The 12,410-nt window shown below is 34.7% G+C and overlaps 1 protein-coding gene across 5 annotated transcripts in view; it reads left to right on the top strand.

The window, feature by feature from the left end:
• The window catches only part of ANAPC10 (anaphase promoting complex subunit 10), a 261,798-nt gene that overhangs the window by 15,579 nt on the left and 233,809 nt on the right, over nt 1-12,410 (top strand). For all 5 annotated transcript variants that reach the window (XR_007457915.1, XR_007457914.1, XR_007457913.1 and 2 more), the window contains exon 3: nt 10,061-10,151. Coding sequence is in view for 2 of the 5 variants with exons in the window: in XM_049631196.1 (XP_049487153.1) it covers nt 10,061-10,151 (91 nt within the window). In the remaining 3 variants the exon portion in view is untranslated. The remainder of the gene's footprint in view (nt 1-10,060; nt 10,152-12,410) is intronic.

The following is a 12,410-nucleotide window of genomic DNA, read 5'->3' as shown; positions in this document are numbered from 1 at the left end:
CACGTTTGAGGTTCAGAAAGAAGTCTAGTGTGACTAGTGGATAGTGGGTAAGGAGGGCATGAGGTTGGAGACATAATTAGACATGGTCAGATTATGAATTTCTGGTAGAATTTGGATTTGAAGTACAATTTAGATTTGAAATACAAAGAGATACCACTGGAGATGTAAAGCAGGAAAGTGAGATGATCCGATACAGAGTTTAAAAAAATAAAATCACCATGGCCACTGAAAAATAATGGTTGGTGGTAGAGTAATGGTGAAGACCAGGGAAAGAAAGGCTAGTATAGTAATTTATGCCAGATGATGATGTTTTTGACTAGGTTGATGGTTGAAAATGGAGAGAAATGATGGCTTGGGATGTATTTTTAGAGGTGGGAAAAATTATGACTTACTAAGGGAAAGGAAAGATTCAAGAGTGACTCTTAGGTGTCTGGCAGAATAATTCAGTATTTCCTAAGTTGATAGTGTGTGTGGGGAAATAAATACTTTTTTTTTGGTCAAAACAAAGTTATGAGTCAAATACATTAGTTTTTAGATCAGCATTCTAGTGAGGTGTTTATTAGGCAATTGACTACAGAAGCTTGGAGCTCTTGGGGAAAGGTTTAGATTGGAGATACAAATTTTGAGGGTTATCAATATACTGATGATATTCTAAGCCTGTTGACTGGATTGACTCACCTAAGGAGAGACTGTATTTAGAAAAAAGAGTAAAGCCTCAGGGCTCTTCAAGATGTTGAGGCCTGGCAGAATAGCAGGAATAAGAATGCACAAAGGGCAATAAAGGAGAAGTGGTCGTTGAACTAGTTGGAAAACTAGGAGAGTGGGAGATAATGGATAGAAGCCAAGAGAAGACAGTATATAAAGAAATTAGTTAATTCATCTCTTTTTTTTTTCTTAAATCGAAGTATAGTTGACACACAATGTTATATTAATTTCAGGTATACACCATAGTGATTAGATAGTTCTGTACATTACACGATGCTCGCCACAATAAGTGTAGTTACCATCTGTCACCATACAACATTATTACAATATTATTGACTATATTCCCTATGCTTTACTTTAATCCCCATGGTTTATTTTATGACTAGATATTTGTATATCTTAATCCCCTCCACCTATTTTGCCCACCCCTTAGCAGTCCCTTCCCTCCTTCTGGCAACCACCAGTTTGTTCTGTTTTTATCAGTCTGTTTCTGTTTGTTTGTTTGTTTGTTTGTTCACTTATTTTGTTTTTAGATTCATAGGTGAAGTCATGTGGTATTTGTCTTTCTCTGTCTCATTTCACTTAGCATAATACCCTCCAGGTCTATCTGTGTGGTCGTGAATGGCAAAATCTAATTCTTTTTTTTATGGCTAAGTAACTCATTGTACTTATATAGCACAACTTGTTCATTCATCTGTTGATGGACACTTAGGTTCTTTCCATATTTTGTTGTAAGTAATGGTGCAATAAACACAGGGGTACATACATCATTTCAAATTAGTGTTTTAATTTTCTTTGGGTAAATACCCAGTAATGGAATAGCTGGATCATATGGTATTTCTATTTTTAATTTATTGAGGAACTTTTGTAATGTTCTTTGGAAAAATGTCTATTCAGGCCCTCTGCCCACTTTTTAGTCAGATTGTTTTGGGGGGTGTTGAGTTGTGTGAGTTCTCTATATATTTTGGATATTAACTTCTTATTGGTTATATCATTTACAAATAATTTCTCCCATTCAGTAGATTGCCTTTTTGTTTTGTTGATGGTTTCCTTTGCTGTGCAAAAAGCTTTTTATTTTGATGTAGTCCTAATATTTTATTTTTTGTTTTGTTTCTCTTGCCTGAACAGGTATATCTAGAAAAGTGTTGCTGAGGCTTGATGTCTGAGAGATCACTGCCTATGTTTTCTTTCAGGAGATTCATGGTTCTAGGTCTTATATTTAAGTCTTTAATCCATTTTGAGTTTATTTTTGAGTATGATGTAAGAAAGTGGTCCAGATTTATTCTTATTCATGTAGCTGTCCAGTTTTCCAAATACCCTGCATTGAAGAGATTGTCTTTTCCCCGCTGTATATTCTTGCCTCCTTTGTCATAGTTTAGTTAACCATATGAATGTGGATTTATTTCTAGGCTCTCTGTCCTGTTCCATTGATCTATGTGTCTATTTCTGTGCCAGTACCATACTGTTTTGATTATTATAGCTTTGTAGTATAGCTTGAAATCTGGGATTGAGATACATCCAGCTTTGTTTTTTCTCAAGATTGCTTTGGCTATTCAGGGCCTTTTTGTGATTTTATACAAATTTTAGGATTATTTGTTCTAGTTCAATGAAAAATACTATTAGTATTTTGATAGGAATTGCACTGAATGTGTAGACTGCTTTGGGAGGTATGGCTATTTTAACAATATCAATTTTTTCTGTCTGTGAACATGGTATATCTTTCCATTTGTATCGTTTTCAGTTTCTTTCATCAATGTCTTATAGTTTTCAGAGTACAGGTCTTTCCCTCTTTGGTTAAATTTACTTCTAGATATTTTATTCTTTTTGATGTAATTGTAAATTAGATGGTTTTCTTAATTTCTCTTTCTGCTACTTTCGATTAGTGTACAGTAATGCAACAAATTTCTGTTTACTAATTTTGTGTATTGCAACTTTATTGACTCCATTATTAGTTCTAATAGTTTTTGGCCGTCTTTAAGGTTTTCTATGTACAGCATCTTGTCATTTGCAAATGGTGGCAGTTTTACTTCTTCCTCACCAATTTGGGTGCCTTTTATTTCTTTTTTCTTATTTGGTTGCTGTGGCTAGGACTTCCAGTATTTTGTTGAATAAAAGTGAGTGTGGATATCTTTGTCTTGTTCCTGATCTTAGAGGAAAAGTTGTTTTTCACCATTGAGTATGATGTAAGCCATGGATTTTTCATATATAGCTTTTATTGTGTTGAAGTGTGTTCCCTTTAAACCCACTCTGTTGGGAGTTTTTATCATGAATGGATGTTGTACTTTGTTAAATGCTTTTTATGCATCTATTGAGATGATCATATTTTTTTTAATCCTTTTTTTTTTAGTTTTTAGTTTTTTTTTTTTTAGTTTTTTTTAGTTTTTTTAACGTTTATTTATTTTTGAGAGACAGAAACCGAATATGAGTGAAGGAGAGGGGCAGAGAGAGGGACTCACAGAATCCAAAGCAGACTCCAGGCTCCAAGCTGGCAGCACAGAGCCTGACACGGGGCTCAAACTCACGGACTAGGAAATCATGACCTGAACTGAAGTCAGACACTCAGCCGACTAAGCCACTGAGGATCCCCTATTCCTTCATTTTTAAAATGTGGTATATCATGTTGATTGATTTGTGGATATTAAATAATCCTTGCATCCCTAGAATAAATCTCAGTTGATTGTGGTCAATGATTCTTTTAATATATTGTTGAATTTCATTTGCTAGTATTTTGTTGAGAATTTTTGCATCTATATTCATCAGGGATATTGGCCTATAATTTTTTTTTTCTTTTTTGGCAGCATCTTTGTCTGATTTTGGGGTAATGCTGGCTTTGTAGAATGGATTTGGAAGTTTTCTTTCCTCTTCTATATTTTGGAATAGTTTGAGGAGAATAGGTATTAACTCTTCTTTAAAGAGTGGTACTTGTCTGTGAAGCCATCTGGTCCTGGACTTTCATTTGTTGGGAGTTTTTTGATTACCATTTGAATTTCATTATGAGTAACTAGTCTGTTCAGATTTTCTATTTCTTCCTGATTTAGTCTTAGAAGAATATGTTTTTAGAAATTTTATCCATTTCTTCTAGGTTGTCCAATTTGTTGGCATATAATTTTTCATAGTAGTTTCTTACAATCCTTTATATTTCTGTGATGTCCATTGTTACATCTTTCATTTCTGGTTTTATTTATTTGAGCCCTTTCCCTCTCTTTCTCTCTTTTTCCTTTTTGATGAGTCTGAAGGGTTGCCAATTTTGCTTATCTTTTTAGAGAACTAGCTCTTGGTTTTATTGATCTTTTCTATTGTGTTTTTAGTCTATTTCATTTATTTCTGCTCTGCTCTTTATTATTTCTCTCCTTCTACTAACTTTGGGCTTTATTTTTTGTTCTTTTTTAGCTCCTTTAAGTGTAAGGTTAGATTGTTTATTTGAGACTTTTCTTGTTTCTTGAGGCAGGCCTTTATCTCCGTAAACTTCCCTTTTAGAATTGGTTTTGCTGTGTCCCAAATATTTGAACTGTTGCACTTCCGTTTTCCTTTGTCTCCTGGTATTTTTAAATTTCTTTTTTGATTTCTTTGTTGACCTATTGGTGGTTTAGTAGCATGTTGTTTAGCCACCCCTTTTTGTGTTTTTTTTTTCTTCTCTTTATTATAGCACTTAACTCTTTATATTGTAATTTATCTGCTTCAGTTCCTCAGTGCTGGCCAATGGAACATATTGGGCTGTACAGGGAGGTAGCTGCTAGTTATGTGTAGCTATCGAGTACTTTATTTTTTATTTATTATTCTATTTGAGAGAGAGGGAGAGAGCGAGTGGGAGCATGAGCAGGGGAGAGGGGTAGAGAGAGAAAAAGAGAGAGAGAGAGATTGAGAGAGAGAGAGAGAGATAGTTATCTCATGCAGGCTCCATGCTCAACAAGGAGACTGATGTGGGGCTCGATCCCACAACCTTGGGATCACGGCCTAAGCCACATCAAGAGTCGGACACTCAACTGACTGAGCCACTCAGGCACCTCTCGAATACTTTAAATGTGACTAGTGTTATTTATTTATTTTTTTTTAATTTTTTTTTTTCAACGTTTTTTTTTTTTTATTTATTTTTGGGACAGAGAGAGACAGAGCATGAACGGGGGAGGGGCAGAGAGAGAGGGAGACACAGAATCGGAAACAGGCTCCAGGCTCCGAGCCATCAGCCCAGAGCCTGACGCGGGGCTCGAACTCACAGACCGCGAGATCGTGACCTGGCTGAAGTCGGACGCTTAACCGACTGCGCCACCCAGGCGCCCCATAGTGTTATTGAAAAATCATTTTAAATTTTATTTATTTTTAATTAGTTTAGATGTAAATAGTCACAGCATAGATAGTGCATTAGATAAATGAATTCCACAGAGACCACGTGTTATCTATCTTTGTGTCTTCAGAGTCAACACATATGCCCCAGTTATAATAGCACCCTGGCAAACGTGGAAGGATTTGTGTTAAAAGATATGCTTGAGGTGAAAATGGCTGTTTTACTCCTAGAGGCAATCTAAACTGGGCTACTCAAATGTATCTCATCTATTGATGTTGTGTTAGTCAGCTCTTGATGCACTAATGGTCTGTGACAAACAAGCCTAATCTCTCAGTGGCATATTATAACAAAATTTATTTTTTGCTTGGCTATGGCTTGGCTGTAGGCTGTGACTTGGGTCTAGGCCTGCTCCATGTGTTCAGGCACAATGTCTTAGTGGGGTGCCAACATTTAGAAGGGTGCCAAGTTAGACCTTTCCAGCACATTTAAAACCTCTGCTTGTGTCACATTCATTTACATTGTGTTGACCAAAACAAGTCATGATTAAGCTCCACTATGACTAGAGTGTAGAATCATTTTGTTCTCCTGGAGGATGGGTAGAGAAGAGTAGATATTTACTAAACAATAACAGTAACCACAGGTGAATGCTAGTTTTCTTTTCCTTAGAGCAGTGGTTCTCACCTGGGGATGATTTTACCCCCTAGGGATACATTTGGTAATATCTGCAGATGTTTTTGATTGATACAACTGCTGGTTTGGGGGGGAAGATTGTGACTGACAAATAGTAGAGGCCAGAGATGCTGCTAAATATTTTATAATGCACAGGATAGCCCCTGCTCCTGAAAGAATTATCCAGTGCACATTATCAGTAGTGCCCAAGTTGAGTAGACTTGCCATAAAAGTTCTAAAATTTTAGCATGCGTAGTAATCACTTACAGGATTTATTAAAATACCGACTCTTAAACAGGTTAATGCTGAAAGTTTCTGATGCAGTAGGTTTAGATTTCCTAATAAGTTCCCAGATAGCAGTCATGCTGCTGGTCCAGGGACCATACTGTGAACCACCGACTTATGAATCACTACATCATATGAAAGTTTTTTTCTGGATAATATTGTTTGAGTGCATTATCATGATACCTATCAAAGCAGTTATCACAGGTCTGTCTTTTGGTTCTTTTGTTTGGACTAAAAGAATCCAGATACAACGCTGAATGGGAAGCTTTGGAAAAGAAGCTTACTCTATGAGCTATGGCACTGGCACATAAACAGATGCTTGTAAGAGGTTCTGTTTGTGAGACATATTTTGAAGAACTAGAAGCTGATAATCATACTTAGTATTCCAGAGGTAAAGATTTAGACTGATTAATTCTTGATGAGAGTGTACCTACTTAGTTATACTGTTAGAGTTTCATAAGCAATATCAATTAGAAAGACACTTACAATGACTAGTCTTGAGTTACAGGACATCCTCTTATTCTGGATAAGTTATTCAGGTTTTTTGTTTAATGTTTATTTTACTTGTTAAGAAAAAACACCATTTTGTGAAATTCTTTGAGCACACAACTTGTAAAATTGTGAAATGAAAGAGAAAGAAAAACTGCTAAATAAATATGCTAAACCAAATAGCTAAAATAAATTATGTGACAAAAGGTCTTTTAATCAATAGAACATTTAACGGTAGAGCTCTTAAGGAAGAGTCGTGTAATTGAGTTATCCTCTTTTAGGGAACTCATAAACTGACAAGAAGAAAAAGGGATTTAGAACTTAAGAACTCTTTATGTTAGTACCAAAAGAACTTTTTATCTTATAATTTGCAGAACTGAATATTCTGAATTAGGCTTAGAAATAACATATAAAGAAAGAACAGAAGCATGGTCTAAGGCAGCATGGTCCAAAAGACATATAGTGCAAGTTGCATGTGTAACTTAAATTTTTCTAGTACCTACATTAAAAAGGATAAAGAAATGGGTGCAACTAATTGTAATAATATGGGTTTTTTTTTTTAAATTTTTAATGTTTATTCATTTTTGAGAGAGAGAGAGAGAGACAGAGCATAAGTGGGGGAGGGGCAGAGAGAGAGGGAGATACAGAACCTGAAGCAGGCTGCAGGCTTCGAGCCATCAGCACAGAGTCCAATGCGGGGCTCAAACCCACAAACTGCAAGATCGTGACCTGAGCCGAAGTTGGATGCTTAACTGACTGAGCCACCCAGGCACCCCAATGTAATAATATGTTTTTAGTTCAAGATAACTAGACTTATTATTAGTGAGATGGTTTGCATTTCATACTAGTCTTCAACCAATGTATATTTTGCACTTATAGCAAATCTCAAGTTGAACTAGCCATATTTCTTCAATAGTCTCATGCAGCTAGTCGCCACCATATTGCACAGCACAGATCTAAGAGTTACAGAGTGAGTAATGGAGAACCTAGTTTTTATATTTTAAGATTTTCTTTGGTGCAATAGGAAGCTATTTTTTAACATTTATCTTGGTCACTGTCTGAATTCAGACCATCATCACTTGGAGTTTTGATTACTTAGGATGGGTTTCTCCCTCCCTGGCAATGAAGAATCTATCTGAAGATTCTGATCTGATTATTTCCTGATCATATAACTTACCTATTAAAAATTCTTATGTAGGTTGGCATATTTTTCAAGATAATTTATACTTCATATCTTAGTACATAAGAGTCTGTATGATCTGACTCCTTTCATATGACTCTGGTTCATTTCCTGATGCAACCCAATGTGTAGCCTTAGCTACCAAAAGCTACCTTTGCTTCCTATAGATTCCACTTTTCCTTTTCTGTGCCATTATGTGTTTTTCTCTTTATTGAATGGTTTTTAACCTTGCCCTTCTACCTGTTTACCTAGTTAACTCTTACTAGTACTTCAGAATTTAATGCAAAAATTATTTTCTCCGGAAGAACTTTTTTTTATTTAAAAAAAAAAATTTTTTTTAACGTTTATTTATTTTTGAGACAGAGAGAGACAGAGCATGAACAGGGGAGGGGCAGAGAGAGAAGGAGACACAGAATCTGAAACAGGCTCCAGGCTCTGAGCCATCAGCACAGAGCCCGACACAGGGCTCCAACTCACGGACTGTGAGATCATGACCTGAGCCGAAGTCGGACGCTTAACCGACCAAGCCACCCAGGCGCCCCTGGAAGAACCTTTCTTATTCACTAGTATATACTGTAAATGCAGCGTATGAAGATTTAAGATATAAATCTCAGACTGCGGAGAGCATATTTGGATCACATTGAACAGACATAGGGTTAATATCCATAATAGTAAAAGAGTTATAAATCAATAAAGGGACCAAAGTGCAATGAAAATATAGGAGGTTATGAATAGGTGTTTTCTATAAGAAGAAATATAAATGATCAATGAAAGTTTGAAATAATAAGTTTTTACCTATCAGGTTAGCAAATACTTAAAAGAATGATTTCATTTTAGCATGAGTACAGAGAAGTGCTATCCAAGAGAAATCTAGCAAACCACGTATGTAATTTAAAACTATCCAGTACCCCTATTAAAATTTAAAAAGATACAATTTTCATAATTTATTTCATCTCCATATATCCAAAATTATTTCAATATATAATCAATATATAATAAATTATTAAATAGAGATATTTAATGTTTTTATACTAAGTCTTCAAAATCTAGTATAAAGATTTCAGAATATCACAAGTTTTACTGGTTACATAAAGGAATATATGTTCTTGTACATTATTGGTGAGGATGCATTTTGGAGGAGAAATTGGCAATATTTATCAAATTAAAAATTCAAATGACCCAGGGTTCTATTCCTAGAAGTCTATCCTCCAGAAATACTGATATGCATTTGAAGATTTTAGATAGGTAGATGTTTACTGCAGTGTTGTTTGTAATAGGAAAACATTGGAAACAGTCTAAGTACCCTATAGGGGTTTGGTTAAATAATGATTACACTTCCAGACAGTGAGATATTGTATAACCTTTAAAAAATGTGGGAGCTGCTTAGGTTAACTGAGTTACTATATGAGTTAAATAAACATTACATGATATAATCATATAAAATGCTTAGAATGTACCTGGCACATAGTGAATGTGATATCGGTATTTGCTGCTGCTGTTGTTATTATTATTAATTATTATTATTGATATGGAAGAATCTTTCAGATAATTTAAGTGAAAAAGAAAAGCAAAGTGTAGAGCTATTTATCATATGCCATTATTTGTGTAGCGGGGAAAAAAGAATTATGCATTTGCTTATATATGTGTATAGTATGTGTGAAAAAGTATGTAAAAAATTGATAACATTGATTATATTTGAGGAGGGAAACTGGATGGTGGGGGTGGGGGAGATAGAGACTTTCCACCATGTTGTTTTTTGTACCTTTTGAATTTGATCTATAATGAATTATACTACTTACTCAAAAAATTAAAATGTAAATTAAATCAATTTCTCTTAAATATTTTTGAAACATCCACACCTTACCATTAAATTATTTCTGTAATTAGTATGCATTATTATGATTTTAATCAAAAAGCAATACAGGTTATTTTTACTTCAGTTATCTAGAATAGCTAGATATGCAATTCTCGGCAAATTTAATTTTTGACTAATCAGAATGTTGATCAGAAACACTTGGCTTCAAAATGTATGTGATTTTTGAAAATATTTCTAAGGTGTCCTTTTTCTTGTCACAAGAAAAATGTATGGCATCTTGAACTTAATAAAACCTGATTTTGTAGGACATGAGGATCAGTCTTATTACCACCTTGTAGAAAGTATAAAAAACTGGATTTGAAGACATGCTGTATTTAGAGTTTATTTAGGAGATATTCTTTAAAAATTAAAGCCAACAACCAAGAACAGTTGGCCCTAATGTAACATTTTGTGTGTGCAAATGATATTCTAAGAGTTGAGATCTTCTTAAGAAGATGGAAGAATTCTAATTTAAAGTTTAGAGTATTGACCATCCTCTTTATCAAACTTTCTGGACAAATGTGTATGGTAATTTTATATTTCGAATATATAGCTCTTTCTTTTTCATGAGAACTTACTGTCACTTGTGTTTTAGGATTTGGAGTGGATCAGTTACGAGATGACAATCTTGAAACTTACTGGCAATCAGATGGCTCCCAGCCTCATTTAGTAAACATCCAATTCAGGTAATACATTTTTGGATTTTTCTATTTGTGTAGGTTAAGTGGACAAAGTAATCTATTTTATTTACAAAAAAATTAAAGAAATATAGAAATTAATGGTGAAATGCACTTAACTGGTTTTTATACGCCTTATTTTTCTGCTTATTTAGATTGTGTTTTAAGTTTACCCTGTCTTGTCTTTTGTGAATTCTTTATGGTACTTTACACAGGTCCTTTTACATGGAGATTTCGTAAATATACTTTTCATGTCTGATTTATTTCGGAAAAATATGCTTTGCTTATGACCTAATGCAATGCCTTAATGCATCACGGTGAATACACCTGAAGTGATAATAGTAAGTTGTTTAGGTATAGACTATTCATTTCATTCTCAGATTTGTATTTCCATTTGGAAAAACAAATGTTTTAATTTAGAACCTCGAAGGACATTTTCAGTTTTGAAATGCTTACTTTTTTGGGGAAAGGAAAATAACCATATGTTTTTCAGTTGCTTTGAATTTATTGAGACACATGGAAACCAGTAACTTGGTTATCTTTCTCCACTTGTATCATCTGTTTTAACATTTTATGGTATTGTATTTTTAGTGTGTTTTTCTCACCGAGGGTATAGATTAGCAAATTTCTTTTTTTTTTTTTTTTTTAATTTTTTTTAACGTTTATTTATTTTTGAGACAGAGAGAGACAGAGCATGAACGGAAGAGGGCCAGAGAGAGGGAGACACAGAATCTGAAACAGGCTCCAGGCTCTGAGCTGTCAGCACAGAGCCTGATGCGGGGCTTGAACTCACTGACCGTGAGATCATGACCTGAGCCGAAGTCGGCCGCCCAACTGACTGAGCCACCCAGGCGCCCCTAGATTAGCAAATTTCTTATGAAAAATCCAGATAATAAGTATTTTAGGCCTTGTGGGCTATCAGGTCTGTGCTGCAACTACTCAGGCCATTATAGCATGAAAACAGCCACAGGTAATACATACTGGCTGAGTTTAGCTTTTCTAATAAACTTGATCTTACAAAAGTAGGAGGCGGGCAGAGTTCACCCACTGGGGTGTAGTATACCAACTATTGCCCTTGTGTATTAAATATGTACATGCCAGAAATAAAAACAGCACCTAATATTTTTTTAAAGACTAAAAATATCAGATACTTTGCTAAAAAGCCTTATGCATTCATTTCATTTAATCTCTACAGCAATTTTTTTCTTTTTTTAAATATAATTTATTGTCAAGTTAGCTAACATGCACTGTATACAGTGTGCTCTTGGCTTCAGGAGTAGGTTCCCATGATTCATCACTTACATACAACACCCAGTGCTCATCCTAACAAGTGCCCTCCTCAATGCCCATCACCCATTACCCCTCCCCCCGCCACCAACCCTCAATTTGTTCTCTGTATTTAAGAGTCTCTTATGGTTTGCCTCCCTCTTTGTTTGTAACTATTTTTTTTTTCCCTTCCCTTCCCCCCTGGTCTTCTGTTAAGTTTCTCAAATTACACATATGAGTGAAAACGTGATATCTGTCTTTCTCTGACTTATTTCACTTAGCATGATACTCTTCAGTTCCATCCATATTGTTGCAAATGGCAAGATTTCATTCATTTTCATTGCCGAGTAGTATTCTATTATATATATGTACCACATCTTCTTTATCCATTCATCAGTTAATGGATATTTGGGCTCTTACCATAATTTGGCTATTGTTGATAGCGCTGCTATAAACATTGGGGTGCATGTGACCCTATGAATCAGCACTCCTGGATCCTTTGGATAAATTCTTAGTAGTGTTATTGCTCTACAGCTATTTTTATTCTTAGATAAATTAACTTGCCAAGATCACACAGCAAATGAGTGGCAGAATTGCAACTGAAGGCAAGTGCTCTGACCTGAGAACTTGTGCTTTTAACCATTATACTGTATAGCCTAGAGCAAATTTTTTTCATGACAAAAAAGTTTATCACTTAAAACTGATATAATGAATGTCCTAATTTAATTGTATTATATTAGAATATCAGGCTTTTTTTTTTTTTTTACAAATACAATTTTATATGGAAGGCTAGCATATTGAACAAATAATTAAAAAAAAAATCTGTGAAATTTATCAGGCGTTAAATAGTTGTTGATATATATCATTTTTAAGTGGTCCTCCAAATATCTTTGTAATTGTAGGCACTATCATTTTTCTTATTTTACAGATGAAGAAACTAAAACTTAGAAAAATTAAGTAATTTGTTCAGGCCACACCCTATGCAGTTACAGACGGTGGATG

Source organism: Panthera uncia, chromosome B1, assembly GCF_023721935.1.
Source record: "Panthera uncia isolate 11264 chromosome B1, Puncia_PCG_1.0, whole genome shotgun sequence".
Lineage (NCBI taxonomy): Eukaryota > Metazoa > Chordata > Mammalia > Carnivora > Felidae > Panthera > Panthera uncia.
The sequence above is the reverse complement of the archived record's forward strand: the minus strand, read 5'-3'. Positions and strand labels throughout refer to the sequence as shown.